The 19,969-nt window shown below is 42.2% G+C and overlaps 2 protein-coding genes across 2 annotated transcripts in view; one reads left to right on the top strand and one right to left on the bottom strand.

Annotated features, from left to right (window-relative positions):
• Positions 1-19,969, top strand: part of LRIT1 (leucine rich repeat, Ig-like and transmembrane domains 1) — a gene marked incomplete at its 3' end in the record, with an annotated part of 65,801 nt that overhangs the window by 21,420 nt on the left and 24,412 nt on the right.
• RGR (retinal G protein coupled receptor) lies at positions 1,604-19,057 on the bottom strand (the record flags this gene model as incomplete). The annotated part of the gene is made up of 7 exons (XM_082310644.1): positions 1,604-1,747; positions 2,664-2,777; positions 4,328-4,445; positions 5,038-5,191; positions 14,013-14,134; positions 15,796-15,952; positions 18,979-19,057. 7 exons carry the CDS (start codon positions 19,055-19,057, stop codon positions 1,604-1,606), a joined length of 888 nt encoding a protein of 295 aa, XP_082166770.1.

The following is a 19,969-nucleotide window of genomic DNA, read 5'->3' as shown; positions in this document are numbered from 1 at the left end:
GTAATTTTGTGACTGTACACATTATTTTGCACTTATCAGTGCAAACATTTTGTCATCTACTTACTTAATATTATGTGTACCTAAGATGTGAGTCTTAGCTGTCAACTTTAGATGTGATTATTTTGAATAATTTTGTCATGGTGTTATTTACTGCTCTGTCAGGTAGTTTGCAACTAGATTGAGCCTCACAAGTCCCAAAGCACATCTCCAAATGGGATCCTGCTGGTTAACTTGAGACAAAATGACATTGATTTCCTATCTCTAGCCATGAGGGGAACGTCCCTTCTACCCACCGATTGTTTAGCTTCCAGGATTGTGCCATCTACCTTTTTGTAACCCATACGCAACTGTTTTTTCTTACCCTTTTGTAACCCATACACAACCATTTTCCCTTCTAATATGTTGGAAAGCATCACAGGGACAGATCAGCTTTTTCTTTGGTTAGCTTCAGAAGCTCTTTCACCGTCAACGCTTGGAAATGAACCATACGATCCCTGTAAGAATCAATTAGGTTTGGCTTTTTGTATGCACTCTCTCTCGTATTCTGTGTGTCATGCACATATTTTTTTGCAAATGGGTCATTCTGAGACACAACTGTAGTAACAGGCAACATCGACTGACAGTTTTTCATCCTGTAGGCAACGTGAGCAACATGAGCAAATACAAACATTTAAAGTGGACATTTCTAATAGTTTAAAATATATATGAATTCTGATAATTATAAAATAAATGGCTTTTTAATTTCTCAGACTCTTCAATTACAACTGATTCAGTGATTGTTCTCACTCATGTAGAACACATGGGAATTTAATGGCAGATGTGAAGTTAATTTTTATTGTTATGACATTTTTAGAACAGAATCTGACCCATACCTCCCTTTAGTTTTTGCTCAGTGTTCAATAAAAAGATGAATGTTTTTATGATGGACCGTGAGCTTGTTGAGTGTCCTGGTAAGCAGCAGCTGCAAAATCTGATGCAGTTCAGTGTGTGACAAAGCTGAATGTCACACACTAATTCATTTGAATAGGAGCCAAGCTAATATTCCTTATTGGGGTAAAATGCCCACTAAAATGTTTTTATGGAATTAGGATGGCAGATTCATCATGGAAATTTGGGAACTCCCATTTTGAGTGCATTGAAAATGCATTGTTCAGATGAACAAGCTATTTATACAGACGTGGTGTAATACTGGATACTCCTTTAATCTTTTAGTGATCCAGACATTGCCATATGGACAAACTGCACAGATTGATTTGAGGAGGTCTCACTGGATAAATGAATACCCTGCTTCAGTTAATTTGCTGAGCTTTTATGTTAGTGTATCAGGAAAAAAAAATGCTTTCCAGCACATAGTTTATTTGTAGTGACATATATAATGAGACTGATGACAATCAACACAGGTTTAAGGCAGCTTGTTTGACAAGCAGCTTGTGATGGTTTGGACAGTTATCTGGAGGGCTTTCTTTCAGAACTTCATTGCTTGTAGCCAAAGCACGGCCTTTCCAATGTGGAACCACCTTTGCACATACATATCAGAGAATGCACACAGTTTCCTCTACCATTTTGCTTTTGGTGCATTAGTTTAGCTTAATGCTGTAATGGGTTATTTAGTTTTGTTATCAACCTCTGCTTTCTCAATCTTCTGTCCTGTGAGGAACTGCCATATTCCTCCTCTGTAGTTCTCATTCCCCAGGGCATATACAAAGGCATCCACCGTTGGCACAGTCTTGGCAATAACGGCAGGAATCTGTCATGAGACACAATCTTTATTAATAGGAAAATGCACCAAGGAGCCAATGGGCTGATTTCAGCCTAGGCTCAGTTTCCCTTTACCAAACAAATGCCTGTCTCCAATGGCAGTAGCTTGCTACCCCCAGAGAGATGACAGGTAAAACCAATTTGGTCTGTTGGAGGCCCTTGCTCAGGAAATTATAGTCTCCAGGAGAAAGAATTTAGATCAGCATTGCCTGAAACTGGGCTATTTCAGTTGAGAGTGAATACAAACACTTAGGAGGACTGAAGGATGTGCCGTGGACACCTTTTGATGGATAAGTGGGCTGATATTGCTAACACATTTTATGTGGGATACTGAATACCTAAGTACAGTAATGCATTTGTTGACATGAAACTGGGCTGATTTTTGGGGACTGAATGAAAGTTGAAAGGTTTGATGTGATATTACTGAGTCACAGATGCAGTCTCAGAGCCAAGACTCATGGAAAAAAGGAGGCAGCATAACCTTAAGAGCGATCATTTGAAGCTTCCCTGAGGAGAGAGAAGTATTAGAAAAATGAATGAGACAGTCTCTTCAAAATAAAAAATTTTGAGCTGTTACTTGACCCTGGGAAGGATGCAAAAAGCTCTTACAAACCATGAAGCAGTGCAGGCTACAGACCTCTGACTGCTGAAGAAAAAAAACCCCTGACTTCCTAACTTGTTGCTTGATCAGAGCAGTAATACAATGCCTGTTACATCACTGTGCTCAGCTGTTTTGCCTTAAAAGTGGCAGATGAACAGAATGCTTGGAGGAAATGATCTACTTATTATATATGTTATAACAAGTAAAACCAATTGTGAGTAAATTGGCATTGTTCCGTAGGAACAGAGAGAGGAGAGTAAGGAGAATGTCATTGTTTGAATTCCCTCGGGTGGCATAGACGTACCATGCGGTATTTTGGTGAAATGAACATCACATTTTCAACTGCTGCGTAGAAGCATAAAAGGCAATAGGGACCCCAGCAAATGACCAGCGTCTTCAATGGTAAACCAGTATTAAACTGAAAAACAAGAGCAATAAACTCCTTTGTGTTTCACAACCACATGCTGCAACAAGCGGACGGGACAGATCCTGTGAGACCGTGGTTTGCGTTCAGTAGCAGAAGAGGATCAGCCAGCACGACATGCCATATCATTGCTGCTTTGCTGTCAATGTTGGAGGTGTGTGAACATGGCTCCCTCCGTGTCAAGGGCTGCCTGTGCAGCAAGCCCCAAAGCCCTGCTCTGGGGGGCCGGCTGGGGAGTGGCAGTTGCTCCCGGGCAGAGGTGACAAAGCACCTTATGGTAGATCAGTTAAATCAGTGTGTGTGCTAGACATAGAAGCCATGGCCGGTAAGTGCTGCTGAGGGTGGTGGGCAATGTGTAAATTTAAAAACAGATAAAAAGGAACGATATTTTGCTAACTTCTTAGAGGGTCTTGCAGGTAAATAAACTGTGTGAAGCCACTGCTACAGTAGTGCAACAGAGGTATGCAGTGACATCTGCGTTGTGGTAGTAGGATTCCTGTGTCCTTCATGCTAGGGCCTTATCCATGGTGTTCATGGCCAGCTGTTCCCAAGCATCTGATAAATATTAATGAATAGGGAAGTGATAATTTCATCCTTAAGTTTTCTGTCTCGTAACTAGTCTGCACAGCTACAGAATATTGGAAGAAAGAAATCACATGCTATTGCATAAACTCCCTGAAAAACAAAGGTAATAGACTTATAATAATGAACACTGAGATTTGTTCAAGAAATATGTACAGGGCACATGTACATATTCCAGACAGCTACAAACCAGTCTGCCTGTCTGTGTCTTTGCTGGTATAACATCCCCCTTGAGAACTGACTGTCTTTACTGAGTGCAGGGGTCAGGCTGCTCCCGCCAGCCACGCATAGTGTCCCAGACTGTATATCCTGCACCTAACAACTCATATAATCACCACATTACATTCCCATAAACCTGCCACACCAGAGCAATTCCTTTGTTTCCAGCTCATAAAGATTTCTGAATTTCCTCAGCCAAGTGTAAACACGGCGTGTTTAGGAAGGCCCTTCTCCCCCCACGGGGTGCCTGCGTGTTTCCTTGTAGTGCTGCAGTTCTGGCTGACTTCCTCAGCGATAAGCTAAGAGCCTGTAGCAAAGCAGGAAATAATGATCCTTCCTGAGCAAAGTTTCCCTGGATAAACATTGATGTGCTATTAGCAAATATCCTGCATGCTGCGTGTTTGTTTTGTGAGTAGAGTTGGACCAGTGTTGGTGGAGGGGAATCCTCAGGGTCACTAGTCAGACCCCTGCTTTGACGCGGAACTGTTTACAGCACTAGGTTGGGGCAGATGTGGCTGTCTGGTCAAATCTTGAAATCTCTAAGGATGGAGTTTCCACGAACTTTCTGGGTGGCCCCATCCTGTGTTGCGCTACACTCCTACTCAAGTAGCACTGGGGAGCTAGCACAGAAGGAGCTGAGCCAAAGCCTCTATGAAAGAAACTGGCTTTTTGAGGACTTTGTCTCTATTGGACGGAGCCCTGTTTTGGCAAGGCAGTTGCAGGGGCTGAGGAAACTTTCTTACCTTACAGTGCCCACTTTTCTTGAACTTCTGGTATATGGACTGATAGGCCGTCAGCATGATGAAGCCCGGGATCATGAAATTGAAAATGGACAGAGCAAAAAGGAACGTGATATAGTTTCTGGAAAGGGTGAGGAAGGAAAAAAAATAACGAGGTTGTTAATACCTCTTTAGGGCATCTTTGTAAACTTGCTGTAAATATTCATTAACTTATATTTTCAAAATTGCCCAAAGCAGTTTTGTCAACATGCTTTAGGTGCGGCATTTGCTGAAGGCCAGTTAAGTTGTGCCATGCTGTTGTGCGCAGGATGGATAGCATTGCAGAAAATCACAAGAGGTGATTGGTTTCTAAACCCAAGCATCCCTACTCAGACATCAGTGCTGGAGTGCATAAAAACAAAACCATTCTTAAAGAGTTTCAAGTCCTAAACCCAGAACAGATGCAGCTTATAGATGACCAAGGAGTAAGGGAGTAGCAGAAACCTGAGCGCCAGCCTCTCCCACGGAGGAAGCTGACTTTAGCTGTTCCCACATGCCGCCATGTGAGTCAAGGCAGCCTCAGGTGGTGCCTGCCTTGCCCCAGCCGCTGGGGAGGGACATCTGCCCCAGCAACAGTGATGGGGACAGCTGTGGGTTTTGGTGTGCTGCCGAGGCCACCCCAGAGGATGGCAGCCTCCACTCGCCCTCCTGTGGGAGCTGGCCCTGGCCCTCACCTGTCCCCTTTGCTGTAGTCCAGGGTGCAGCAGGTTCGGAGGGGTTCGTAGTCGTATTCCCCCCACCCCAGCAACGGCATCACAGACCAAAAGGCAGCAAACAGCCACGCGAACACCATCATGGAGATGGCCGTGCTCCACTGCAGCTTGCTCCCTGCGGGAAGAGAAAAGCCGGTCTCCATGCCCAGAATGAAATCACAGGGCAAAGCTGTCGGGCTCTGTGGGGCCAGAGCCGAGTGCCCTGGCCCCTGGGCCTCGGGCAGAAACAAGCAGTTGTGTCTGTGTTTTGTAGCCTGAGGCTGACCTGAGTCTGGAGAAATCAACCTTGCATTAAATTTAAGGGAAGCTTTTAGACTTTAGGAAACAGCAAATTGTAGTTCCCTTTTGTGTGCTTTACTTAGACAAATGCTATATTGCTGCTCAGCTTTGTACCACACTGGAGATACAGCTGCTGTTACAAACATTATATTCCTGTATTTTGGGAACATGTTTAACGACTCAGATGAGGCAGAGAGTAGAAGGCACAGGGCGATGCAATAAATAGTGTTTGAAGAACTGGAGCCCCGCTGCACGGTGTGAGTCAGATCAGAAATGTGACTGCACGCAGTCCCCAGCCCCTGCCTGCTTCCTTCCCACCCTTCCAGGCATGCAGGGCACACGTGGGTATTAAATATACCCTGTTCTAAAAACGCTGCTCATCAATATATATGTGAATATATATACACAACCTGACAACAGATCTTGTGCTAAAAACACTGCTGGTCAAATTATTTTGCCCTTAAGATCATTGCTTGGCCTGGAACAGGAAATATGAAGCTCAGCATTAGTAATTTTTTTCTAATTTTATAATAAAAATGATCACTTGTGCCTATCTCATTCAGTTCCATAAAATACCATAGGAACAGGTCAATGAATGAAATGAAAGATTGGAAACTTCAGAAAACACAGCAAGTATTTATTTCTTCATGGAGAAGGCAGGCACGCTTCCCTGCTGCTGCAGCACATTGTGTTCGCCTCGCTGCTTGCGTGTAAAAAGGCCTGGATAATTTTGTTATCAAGGCTAACGTCCATAATCGTGCCCATGCTGAATAGCCCATGACGCCAGCTGCACCAGCAAGGAGCACGGTGACTTTGCCCACTACTACTTTCTAATCAAATCTCCCATTAGGGAGAAGTAATGATGTAATTTTCACTGCGGTTGGGAAGCAATCTTTTTGTCTGCCCTTAGCAGCAGCAGCATGACAACAGGCCAGGAAGATTCTGACCTTTCTCAGAAAGATGAAGTTGAGATGCATCAGGTGCATGAGGTGAGGCCCTGCCATGGGATCAGACGTGCCTGATTTGTGGGTGGGGAGCATGTGGGGGCCGCACAGGCTGGAGATCCCCATAAGGCAGCAGCCCTGGGAAGGACCACAAACTCTACAGTAGCTATTTGGTGTTGTACTGTCCCCATTTATTTTAAAGAAGGATAATAAAGTAGGTGTGTTAGTGAAATTGCCCTTTTGCAGGAATGCTGATTCTACCTCTGTCCTGTTTCTTATCTTCCAGAGGTTCTTCAGGGAAAAGAATTAGAGCTTGAGTTGCATTAAAAATCAACTTGGAAAAATTGTTTGGTGCAGGTGTTCAAAAATTAGTTATGGGAAAAGACAGGTGTACACATTGCAATTTAAATACCAAGGAAAAAGTAAAGAAAATCCTTTTTATTAAATATTCTATGTTTTAATATGGTAGTTACAAAAAAATCTATTGATTTTTAAAGTAATTTTAAACATTATTTTTTAATAATTACTAATGAAGAATGATTAATAATGACTAATATCTGTCTTTTGTATGATTCCTACATAGAAGATATACTTTGGCTGCAAAGGCTCATATATTGCTTTATAGTACTGATATAATATGACTCGAGAATGACATAGATGAAAATAAAGGAATAGTTTCTGTTCTGGGGGTTAGAAATATGAGTCAAACTTTTTAGTAACTTGTAATTATTCTTAACCTCCCAGTCCAAAGAAGCAATGTAGCCTAAGTTGTATCTTTCAGAACGGCAATCTATTTAGGTATATGCTCAAACAAGCATGTTAGAGCTGTTACTCATCCAAGGTTTCCATTTGTGTTCTACATAGTGGTTCTTGTAGCTTGGTTTTACACAACCGTAACTTGAAAATCAATCAGGACAAAGCTTATTACACAAACAGTCAGGTTTCTTTTGTGGTTTAGATATTCTAGCAACTTTTTAAAGGCATTATCAAAGGCAGCTGCAGTGAAACCTGGATCTGAATTGTGTTTCTTTTAAAGAAAGCTCATGCAAAAAGTAGCTTTATTGCTTTGGGAATACAATTTTTAAGTGGTAAGCCCTTCTGATATTCTGAGAAAACAAACTACATCTTGGGTTTTTTTTGTTTCTCAGCAAGTCCTACAAAATAGTTAATACCAATTATTTTTTGTGGTATCTTGTGGCAGACACTTTGCTCTCTTTCCACCCCATTCTTTCACTTCATGGACTACTTCAATATCTTGAAGGTCTCAAAACACGATGGGCCATGAGTGAGGCACTCTAGTGTCACTGGGTCCTAGCCACACACTGGCACCTTATGGATCTTTGCATGTAAGGAAAAGACACTTGCATTGACAAAATTTGCCCTCACCTGCTGGGAAAGTGTCGGCAGCATGCTGAAGGCAGCCCATGGGTGCCTGCATTGACAGAGGGCGGCTGATCCAGCTGCCTGCATGCATCTGGGGGAGGGTGTCATGGAAATCTCACCTTCCCTGCTGTCGCCTTGCACAGAAAAGCAGGGGAAGCTCTTGCTCCACTGGCTCCCACCACCTCCGGGGTCCTTCACAGTGCCCAGTCTCTTGGTGCCACGTCTTTCCTCTGGCCCTGTGTGCTACCAGCTGGGGTGCGTGCAGGCAACAAGAAAGTCATCAGGCCTCCTGCTGAAATGGCTTTCAAATATTTTCTATCAAAAGTGGCTTTAATGAAGATTTCTATGTTTAATTTTTTAACAGGAAAAGTGCAGCCTATAGGACACTCTAGGGAAAAACTCCCCATGCTTTTGGCTGACAGTGCCCTGCCTTGGTTCCCCCTCTGCTGCAGCTTGGAAAGCCCGCGTGCCTGGCAGGGCCATGGGGAGCACAGCGAGACGACACTTCTCAATTTCCATTAGCTTTCCTTTTTTTTCCTTTATTTTTCTCATTTTTTGCTTTAATGTTTGTGCCTCTTCTATGAAAAACTGTAAGAAAAAGTTTATTTTAGTTACTTTTCCATGGGTATTAGGGAACCCCATTTTCTTATTGGATGTAGCATAAAAAGACCATGCAATAATGGAGTCTGGCACCAGGCATATCTCGACAGCCTGCGTTTGGAAACGTCATTTCTGGGGCTGAGTTCATATGTTCTTTCTCCTCACATTTAAGGAGTCCCATTTTGGACACTGGAAAAGGAGAGAATCAGAACTTACAAAATTAAATTTTTCCTTCTGGGTTTGGTCTTTTGCAAAATGAGAATAATGGTGAAATAGTCCTAGTGAAATCAGCTGGCTGTTGACCCTCCAGAAAACATTTAATGACACATCAGAAGTAGCTAAAAATGTACAAACATAAAATTAAACAAACTTGATATTATTTTAGTTTTACGCAGAAAAAGTACTTTCAGTACAAGGACAGTGAAAGAATCGTGCTCCATTCACATGGCAAAAATGTCCTTCTCTGAGAGGGTCGACAGCAAGAGAGCAAGTCGAGAGCAGTTCAGTTGTTTTTGTGCAGAGCACGCCATTGCTTTGCCTTAAATGCCTTTTTTGGCCTGATAAAATTTAATGTAATAGCCATGTAGGTCCTAATTCAGTTAACTGTGTATGTATGGAGCTCAGCATATGCTTAAGGATATAATTCCTAATTAGTGCTGGCAATTTGGTCCTATTAAGTCTAATCACTCTCGTGCTCCGGCTTTCTCTCCTTGAAAAGCAAGAAGGAAGCTTCTCTTTTCCATACAGTGAAATATTAATACAGGAGATTTTAAAGGGCTTCTGTAATTGCTTTGGAACAGAAAGAGGTCACTCTTACAAACAAAAAAAGCCCATCGTTTAAAGATTACTAAAATCGTGATGTCAAAAGCTTAAATTTTAGGAAGTACTAGATGGAGCATGGAACAATCCTTTTGATTACGCTGGCCAGTTTTTAGTGACATAATCATAAACTATTTCTTCATCTTTAGTCTGTGGGCTGTGGGGACATTTACGAATTTAGATTTTTTGAAGATTTATAAATTGGTCAAACATTTAGCTGATTTTCACAGAAAGAGCAAAAAATACATCTCTGACATAGTGACTACCTTTTAACTAGATTTCAGGCTGGTGTTCAAAAGGAATTTCTCAAACAAAAGGTCAACAGAATTTTCTATGATGGAGGGAAAAAAAGTCCCTTTTCCTCATTCTTGCAAATGGTTAAGTTATAATAGCTGATATATTCCAGACTTCATGGCATGCATCACTTAAAACTGGCAAAGTTTGTCAAAGACAAAAATATCTGAAAGTCTTATAAGGGAAAATATATATCAGTCATAAGTAAAATAGGTGTTGGTACCTACTTCACCTGCAGTGCGAAAAGCACCAGTCACTGGTGCTCACAAGTATTCATTTTTTGTAGGAATAAGAAAGCTGCACTGTGTAATAGCTTCTTTTGTGCTTATCATTAGAAAAAGCTCTTTAAAATAACCTAATAAAGGGATTTTTTCACTTCATTAATTTTTTGCTGTGACTCTCCATGATCATAAAGCTGTCTTGGCAATTCAGTGAAAATGCAAGATCTGTATAAACATTGGCATTTTGTCAGGGAAAACTAATGCAGGTGCAAGACTAGATGAAGGAAGTGTGGCAGGGTGGCTGCAGGAAGTGTGACAGGAGGTAAGGGCATGCTCCTAATTTGACAGAGCTGACAGCTGCAATTGGAGCAAGTGGTAGTTTGCTAATCTTTGAATACTGATATAACAACCTAGATTTCCTTGAATGTTAAGGATTAGATAAAACTCACTGCAATTCTACTTCTTGAAATTGAATGCTGCTGCAAAATCCCTGCTGTTCGTTTTTTTTCTCATAATATTGAGAAAAGTACTGACACAAATTACTTCAGATTTTCCATTTCCCCCTAATTCTTAAATGCAAGTGTAAAATCTTCTAGTTTTTTTTTTTTCTTATGAAAGGAAAAAAAATGACCAGGATCCTTCCCCTCTCCATAACCAGCTGACAGCAGCGTACTACCCTCTCCACAATGAACTGTGCGTTAGATCAAAATGCCATCAGCAAAGACGTCTCCGTGGTAGGTGGCTGCCTGCTTTCAGGTTGCTGACCCCCTGGGCTGTCCACCAGCTGCCCTCTGCCTGCCTGATCCCAGCTTCAGTGAGACCTCCCAGGCTGCTGCTTCCTTCCTCCCTTGCTATGTTAAGAACATAATCCAGGACATTTTCCTCATTTGAATGGCCAGGGAGGGAGAACTAACAATGTCTACCTTGACATAAAATGTCATCTTCTGTCCTGAATCCTTGACTATTGATAGACCTCAAAGTTTGCCCTTTCCTCCTTCACCGTCAGGCACTAACATAAAACTGCTTCTGTTTTCTCCTTTTCCCCCTAATGATCAAATTTTGAAATACAATAATCTATTTTCCCATCTTGCTAGTGATTGACATTCAAACCCTTCAGACTCCCCTGCCTTTTCTCCTCTTATTGCATGCTTTTAGACTACAGATTTCTGTAGTTCTCTCCTCCCTGCTGTGAAAGTTGCATCTCATAGACCCCAATGCCACATGAGGGGATGAAAAGGGAGTTGCCCAGCATGGTTGCCTGGGAGGAAGAAAGCAAGAGGAGGAAGAGTAAAATGTCTTGAAACTCTAGCTTCTCTGTCTTGTGTGGCGGTCATACTATTTTCTTCCATATGCCAATCAATACCAACCTGTTTTCTGATGAGTGACATGTCTAGTTGTTAATACACTTTAAAGGCTAGCACTTTGTCACTGAGGGTTGTATTGACTTCCAAATTTAAAAACTTGGTTAATTTTCAGGATGCTGGTGAACATATTTGTGTTATTAGCATCCAGAATGGCTGAAAAGTCCCATTTTCTCTCATCACCATAGTAATCTCTCACATTCTTATCAGCTTTTTCTTCCTCAGAAATATGGATAGTGGATAATCAAGTGTCAAGCTGAGGAATGCCACAACAAAGGTTTTCTGGGAAACTGTTAGGACATAACAAAAACATTGGGGATGTAATTGAGTCTGGAAGGAGTACCAGTTCCCGGGGAATGAAGGTAAAAGGTTGATAGCTTTGTTTTTTAGGCAAAGGTATTTTGTACCTTCTGTACAGGCATGCAACTCACACCAGTGTCAACAGGAGTTTAATGTATGGATTGAGAACACAGTATAGCCTGTAGGCTTGGTATATCAGATCTATGAAATACAACTTAATCTTCCTTGCAATCAGCATGTGAAGGATGAAACTCGAAGTGGCTCCTTTTACTGGAACAGCCACAGAGCACGAGCTTTTAAAACCTTCTGGGTTTTTGTTTTTGTTTTGTTGTTCAAAATGTTCAGTAATAGCAGCAATGTTTGGCCATCAGTAAGTAACAATTTGAGCAAAGTAAAGAAGCTTGTGCCCTTAGGGTCTCTCTGCCTGTGCTCTTAATGTAGTATGCTCTTGTCTGGAGGAGTGCATGACACGAAAGCATTAAAGTCAATGTTGCAGAGAGTAAAACGTCTTTCCACAGACATGCTTATTTTCAGGCTGTCTCTCTCGTAAAATACAGATGCTACTCTTCTGGCTCCAAACACATTTCAGTGTCGAAAGGGTGTTGGTATGGGTTTAGCTTACAGCCTGCATTATTTGGGGCCTTTGTCGGGATATGAAAAAAACCCCACATTTCCTTGCCTGAGCTGAATTCTTGACAAAAGTTACAGAACAAAAAGCTGGCAACCTTTCCACCCTCAATGGGATCATCAGCTTGAACATGTTCACTGTGTGCTCTGGGTGTGTTTTACCACTTGCTGCTTTAATCATATGGAGGCCATGCCTGAAAGGCTGTGTGGAGGCTAACGGTGGAGGGGATTGAAGCGCTGCAGCTCAGCAGTTTCTTCCCCAGCCAACTTTTATACTTTAATTTAGAAAATAGTTTGTGAAGTGGTCTAAGCAACCTGTGCTTTAGCACAAGAAAAGGAGGGCTGCATTTGTCCATCAACATCGCCAAAGGGACACAATTTTTTGGGGAACGGTGTGGTCATGTGGGTGTTCTGGACTCCTCACTCCTCTGGAAAGGGCCAGGCTTTAGCAGGAAACATGAAAGCTGCTGATCTGTATGGGAAGACCTCATCCATTTCTCCGAGGTGACAGAGCTCCCACACGACTGCCAAAATGGCCAAATAGTGCAGATTAGGGCATTCCTAGCATTACAGAGTGCTAAGATGTCCTTTCAGAATAAGTTTGTGTTTCATATCATGTCTCTTTCCCTTTTCCTAATGAAGGCCATGAGATTGTACACTGTATTTGTCACTCAGTCCTTTCCTAATAACTTTTGGAAACATTTGCTACTTAGAAGTAAACTTGAGAGTGAAGTGGGGACTGAGAGGTACTAAGTTGCTGCATTTACTGTGAAAGTTGGTGTTTGGGGAGAGGTGAGGCCCTGTGAAAGCACCCATAGAGCAGTCAGCACAAGTCTATCTTACTAAACAAAAGCAAACATTATCCCTCTGCACCATGTTCACAAGAAAGCAGGTTTTGCCAGTTCCAATGCTCACAAGGCTGCTAGTTTGTTTTGCAGCAGATGATAATGCCCCTTGCTGTGCTTCCCAGCTTCTGTGCTAAGAGAATACAGTTATTCCCCTGTTCTCTCCATCTGCAGTGGTGGCTGGAGCAGAGCTGGAGTCTCAGCACAAGTCCTAGCAGTCTCCACAGATACCACATCCAACTCAGCACCCTAATTCAGCAGAAATTGCCACTACATGAATGCACAAATCCAGTACTGCCAAAGTTTGGGAGGTAGTTCTGTGATAAAAGACACAGCGTATCTATCTCTATAAATCTGTATATTTGACAACCCTGTCAATCTCTATTTCTCAGCTAAATCAAAAATATGCTTTCATAAGTTCACAAACAAGCCAAATTTATTTTCCTGGGTTGATCTCCCTGTCTAATACTAGATTTCTATTAAACCCAGCTAAGGTGTCAGAGCCAGTTAAAAACTAAATTGTAAGAAAAAACAAAAAATGACCTTCACTAAGAGAAGAAAAATATTCCTCCTCTTATCAGTACTTAAAAATAGCTCTGCCACTTTTATTGAAACTTGCAGATAATTTGTTCCTTGCTTGGGAACAAATGTGCTGAGTTCCAGTCTTCATAAGGGGGCCTGAAACATAGCACAAACCCCACAAATGGCTCTTGTGCCCCAAAGCATCTGTGTGTCGCACAGCAGGGCTGCTGAGCTCTGTTTGCCTGATCGTACCTCTGCAGAAGTGCTTTGCTGTGGGCTCTGTTCCAGCTGCTGTATCTGCAGAGGCAGCTCTCTAGCTACATGAAATTTATCTGCAATTAGTAAACTCTGCATGGGCATGAAGATCTATTTGGTACACAGCGGGGTGTTGGACGGAAGCCCAAGGTGCATAGATTTTTCTTCAATATGAGGAGCTGGATTTTGTTTGGGACACTGAAGATTACTTATGGAGAAGGTGAAAGCATGGCAAGAGGGTTAGAACTTGGATGAGATCTGGAAAAGGACATATCTCCTGAAGGTGATTGGTTAGTGCTCCCTGTATGGGAAGAGGTCCTTTGGAGGGATTGTTTATATTTGCTCTATCTCTAGTGTGCAAGATAAATAAACTTACATATAAGATACACAGATAATAAATATGTGTTGCTTTGATTCTCTGAAATCTAAGCAAGGTGCCCTATAGCAGGATCTGGGTAAGGTTGCTAGGTAAATTGTAGCCCTTACTTGTACAGTAGTGATGATACCGGTCCCAGGCAACCGCAGCACTGGAGCTAATGCTGGCTAGTGCTGTCAAGAAGCCCTGGAATCCATGGATTTGACAGCCGTCAGAGCCGTAGGGCCAGTATCTGTCAACAAACAAGGAATATGTTAAGAAAATGATAGAAAAAGGTAAAGACATGTTTGTAAATTGCATTAACAGAGAGGGTAAAATGATAGCTTGTGCACATGCTAAGTCTGAGAAATATTGTGAAAGCTGTTACTGTGGTTGCCTTTAGGTATTTGCCAACATCTATCTTGCAGTGGTGTCTGATATAGTACAACAGCTATTTTTACTTTTAATATGGAGAAGAAAATATAACCCTGCATTTATGTATTGGAAAGTTGTTTTTTTAATTTGAAATCTACATTACATCCAATAATCTGTATCTTCAAAATTTGCACCCACTGGGAGCAACCAATTTGTCAACATGTGAAAGCAGTAAATGAGTAATAACCTTTTGGAAAGTCAGTGTTCACAGGCAACACAGTACAAAAGCTCACAACAGATAAAAATGCTCCTGGTAGCAAGACTGAGACCTCCAAATGTCTTTGCAGACATAGGATGAAAAGAATCATGAGGTGGTCTCATGTAGTAGACATCTGCTGACATGTGCCTTCAATATCCTGGTCACCCATGGCAAGGAGCTATGGCTTTTTTTTCTTTCTGTGTTCATCTAACCTGACTCTTATGCTCCTAAAGCTGGCTGTGAGGTGGAAATCTTCAGCAATCTCCTTTCTCATCTATTTACAGAACACCAGTATAATTCATTAGGAGACTACCCCTGGAAGTCCCTTTGAACAGGAGATAGCTGTTCTTGGGAGGCTGGCAAACTTCTGCTCCCATTTAAAAGAAAAGGTCCTGCAGTTGTTAAAACCAAGCTCATTTTGATGTATTGACCTTAGCTTCTCAGCTCCATTTCAGTAAAGGCATCTTTATTGAATTCAGTGAGACGTGTCTGAAACAAGAGTGACCTATACAGAAGGTAAAATAGTGTTGAATAAGGCCGCATTGGAGCTTATTATTGATGTGTTGATTTGAAAAAATGTTTTTATATCCATTAAGAGAGAATAAAATGGTCACATTCTGGCTGTTTGCTGTTAAAGGTATTTCCAGGGTTTAAAAATATGCTACTTAGGTGGAATTATTCCTCAGCTATTTTATAGGGTGGTGGGGGTTTTTTTGAGTATGGTTTGCTTGTGATTTGCTTGTTGTAGTTGTTCACTGAAATGCTTGATATTGTTTCTGTCCTCTGATTAAATGATTGACATGTGTGAAAATGCAGGAAATCAAATGTGTCATAACTGATGTGAACTCCCTGCTAAGAGATCTCCTTTTCATTTTCCACAAACTTCACAAATAAGTGCTTTAATGGAAAGGTTCATAAAAAACCAGAAAGACTTGCAGATAAATTTGGGGTCAGTCTAGAGGTTTAGTCAAATGAAGATGTACTACTGTTTTGATATTCAAGCAGCTTCTACTATAACCACTCGTAAAGCTGTCTGGTTAAATGTCTTCTATAAGCGGTTTTATAATCTGTCTGTGATTATATGCAGTAAAGTCTGCTTTTTTACTTGCCTGGTAGAACTATATAGAGTTTCATTTTGCTGTTTCAGATTGAGAGAATGAGAAGGTTGGTTAAGTGGTATGCTAGAAAGAGAGTCATTTAATTAATTTGACCTCTTAGAACTTAAGCTGTTAATTTTCATATGGTTCTTCTGAGCATCCTTTAGGAAAAAGAAGATATACCTTAGGAAGCTGGAAAAGGCAGCGATGAATGCGTTGATGCAGATCCCACAGTCGGCCAGTGCGATGCTGAGAACAAGCAGGTTGCTGGGTGTTCGGAGTTCTTTGATTTTTCGGAAAGAAATAATTGTCAAGCCATTCAGACAGAAACCAAGCAGGGCTGAAATACAGAATTGTTTGGTGTGATTCAACTGGAAATGGAAAATTTCTACAATGGTACTGCTATTTTCTTTAATGAGAGAACAATAATTACTGTGGAAACGTATGCACAGGGAATATATCTGTAGTGGTCATAGTCTGCACACAGTTACAAAGACTTTCAGGAGAAAAGTCATAGGTGACAACTGAAGCCAATGCTTCAAACTGCAGCAGGGATATGGCCGCTCATGTGGAGCAGAAATGGTTTAATCTTATTTGTAATTCTGCCTTTTGTTTTAATAGAGAAACCTGATTGCTAGGCTCCATCCAGGGACACGTGGATCAGAGCGAGGGAGATGCAGAGGAGGCAGTTTCAGAGGGGCTGACAGCCAGCACATGCTGCTGGTGCACACATCTCCAGGCCTGTCTTTAGCAGAGAAATGGGTTGTGTTTAATATCAGTGGTAACATTCTTTTGTGTTTAAGCATAGAAATCCCTCACCCATGTTTCAGTCAGCCTGCCTCCCTTTGGGCTTCTGTCTGAGGTTAACCTAGACAGTGCTTGAATCACACGAGCTCAATCTTATTACTGCCCTTCGTCAATAGACTATACATGGAAAGGAATAATCTAATTATAAAAAGCAGTCACCGATAGATTTAAAAAAATAAGTTAATGTTGGTCCTCAGAGAGGAGCATCCAGGCAACCCCAGCTATTCACCTGGCACGGAGCTGTGCCACCCTGAAACCCATTCTTCACTGGTTTAAACTCAAGCTTTGTCCTTTAATGTCCTTTTCAAGATGACCTGAATTATTTTAGCTCTGATGAGGCTCTGACTCAACATCCCATCTCTAAGTCTTAGTTAGATGAGAGGCAGTATGTGTTTTTCTTTGTGTTCTTCTTGGAAAGAGAAATGATGTAGCGCAGAAAAAAATCCATATCCCCTAATTCTGTAAAGTAGTGTAGTTACTTATGTTCATTGTCTTAATTCTGCAGTTACATAAGATGGATGATTTCTTCTAGTCAGAAATCCTGCTCATACCTTAATTGCATTAATGGCTGATGGCATAACCACAGTAACAGCTGATGTGCATCTTTCATTGCACATCATATAACAAAGTATTTCCAGGACAAATATTTGGAGCCATTTGAGATCTGCTGTTCTTATTTCCTCCCTGCCAGCTTACCTCCCACCCACAGGGTAAAACTGCTGCCAACTCTCCCAAATGCAGTCGAGCCTTTAGGAGAGGTATGTTGTAACCATATTTAGAGTGGAGCTGAAGAGTTATTACTATATCAACTTTTTTCTGTCTTTCCTCTGTTTTTGGAAGCTCCAGGCTTCACCCCACTGTGCTTTCTTGAAGGCCAGCATGAGTGTACAAATAGAGAACTTACTAAATTTAAAAAAATAGCTTTGAGTTTTCATTTTTAGAACAGCAAATATGTCCAGTTAATAAAGTGAATGCAAGGTTTTCCTCTTCCCCAGCACTTCTTTGCAAACTGCACTTAGAAACTGCAGCAAAAAAAGGTGGCCTTCATTGCCTTTCTCTCAGAGTCTCTGAGAAAGAGAATTAATCTTTAATTATTTAGTTTGATCTTCTAAGTCAGATGGCAAAGATAAAGTATTATTGCCAATCCGCTGGGCACATTCTGCCTAAAACCCTATAGAAAATACTTGTGTTTAGTAAAATATAAATGTTTTTAGACCACATCTAGTTCTAAGTGAAGGTTTCCAGCAGGTACTTTGCTTGGACTCCAACAACTGCAGGTCCCTGGCAGGCTGCAGCCCCCAGGCTCAGGGGGGTGGGCGGGCAGGTGAGGGCCGGCAGGGCCGTGGTACCACAACCAGCCGTTCCCCCGCAGGGCCCTGGCTGTCGGGCTCTGCCAGCACCCAGCGGTGTCCCTGTCCTCCTCTCGCTTCTCACCCCTCAGTAACAAAGCGCAAAGTCATGCCAGGACCTGCCAGGCCCTGCAGCTGGCTTAATGGCTGTTGGCCAGGTTTAGCCCTGAACTCTCTGGTTAGGCAGCAGCTTGCCCCTGGGCCGCTAGTAGAAGCTTTTTCTTTTCTCTGTCTTCCAAGGAAGAGTTTCTGACACAGCTCCTCCAGCTTTCCTTTGCAGGCAGAACGATGCTGTCTTCTGGCAGAGCTTGCCTGCAAGGAGAGAGCAAGCATCCTCCTTTCTCCCAAGCTCCACGTTCATGAGCATTTATCCCATTCTGATGGTGCTTATAGCTTTTCCTCCTCTGCTATTGGGCCTCATGATCCCTGCATCCCCAGCTGAGCAGCACTATGCAGGGATGGGGTCCCAGGCCCTGACTGGGATGTAGCTCAGAAGAGACGCCAGTGACTGACACTGAAATAATCCTAGATACAAACCTGTCCTTCGCTAGCTGCCAGGTAGGAACAAATTCAGAGTTTTGTTGCAGTCTCTCAACAAAGTGGCACATGTCTTAAGCGAAGCCCACATTGGCTAAATTAAATGAATACAGTTTCCTACCTCAAATTTTGCTTCTGAACACTGTGACAGCTTTTGAATCTCATGCAAATTTATTTCTGTTTGTTACTTTTACCCAGCAGCCATTAATTGCAGCGCTACCAATGCAATCTGGATGTACGCTAACAGTTAAGAGGCTATTTTGGACCTATCATCTTTGATTATAAGAAGGCCATCACAGCCCACAAAACAAGCAGCCCAATTTTATTGAAAGATCATCAGTCATTTCAACATCCTTCCCCCAAGGAAGATAAAATTGCCTTTAAAACTCAACAACAAAATCTTACATTCCAAATTCTTCATAAGAAAGCTAAGCAGCAAGTGTTTCCCTGCCATAAGGCAGCTATGTATGCAGAGCAGATCTTTGCTGCAAACGGCTTGCAGCTCACCCTGATTTACTCACCAGAAGTACTAGTGATGTAGCCACAGTAACCACGATAGGTCTGGGTCAGCATACCACAAATGCTGCTGTTTGCTTCAATTTTCCTTCCGCCTCCCACCAGGAATAATAGGGGCAAAAATCTTATTGCTGCTGAGGTCCCGCACTGAGCTTACCTTCTACCAGTAGGGCAGTGCCGATGGCAAACACCTCCAACTCAGTGAAGCCTTCAGGGAGAGGGTATGCAGTGACCATAGTTGCGATAAAAATGCCAACAGATTTAACCTCTGCCCTCTGTTATAGCTGTAGGGCTGCCTTTTCTCTGGATCCCCCTTCTTCCACTAGCCCAAGGCTTCTTAAAGGAGAAGCTCACGTGCAGACACATGCTCTTTATTATATAAAAGCTTTGGGGTTTTTACTCCCACCACTACAATCCCCACAAGAATGTCATTAATGATGGGACTAGCATCAACCCGCACTCCCCCTTCCCCTGCAAATCGTATTTCAGACAGCAGCAAAATGAAAGCATTCATTGCAATTACAACAAGTTCTTTGTAGAGACGAGATTAAGAACCCTGTCCAGTTAATTCTGCAACACTGGAAAAGAATTAAAGGTTGTGGAACGAAGGAAACATGTAATATATAATTGGGGAGTGACCTGAAAAACAAAGGGGCACTCATTGAGTTGGTAATTAGGGGAAAAGTATGAACCAAGAATTTCTGCAGCATATAGGTCCTCCCCTCACCCCTTTTTTAGAAACTGGCCAGGGTATTTATCTGGCAATGACTATTCTGTATATTAAAATACCTCCTCTTCATAACTGAGGCTTAAATTAAGGTGCACGCTGGCACAGCCTGATTAAAGGCAAACACTTACAAATTACTCATTTTGGGCCCCAGACATACAAGGATGTATGTGAGTTGAAGGACATATGTGAGTTGCTCAGTGGTGAGCATTCACAGGAATGACCTTACTGTCCTTTTGGAGGTGTTTGAGGACTAGGGTCCTGGTGTAGTGTGGCTCTGGAGAATGTGCAATGCGCAGCTTGTCCAGCCCCCATATCCTTACCTGCCTGCCAACTTCCCCCCGTGAGCAAACCACATGATGGATCTGAGATGTGCATAAGGCCTTGTCATTTCCCAGCAGGGTCAACTGTTTTCCTTTCA

Source organism: Platalea leucorodia, assembly GCF_965183815.1.
Source record: "Platalea leucorodia genome assembly, chromosome: 4".
NCBI classification, from domain to species: Eukaryota; Metazoa; Chordata; class Aves; order Pelecaniformes; family Threskiornithidae; genus Platalea; species Platalea leucorodia.
The sequence above is the reverse complement of the archived record's forward strand: the minus strand, read 5'-3'. Positions and strand labels throughout refer to the sequence as shown.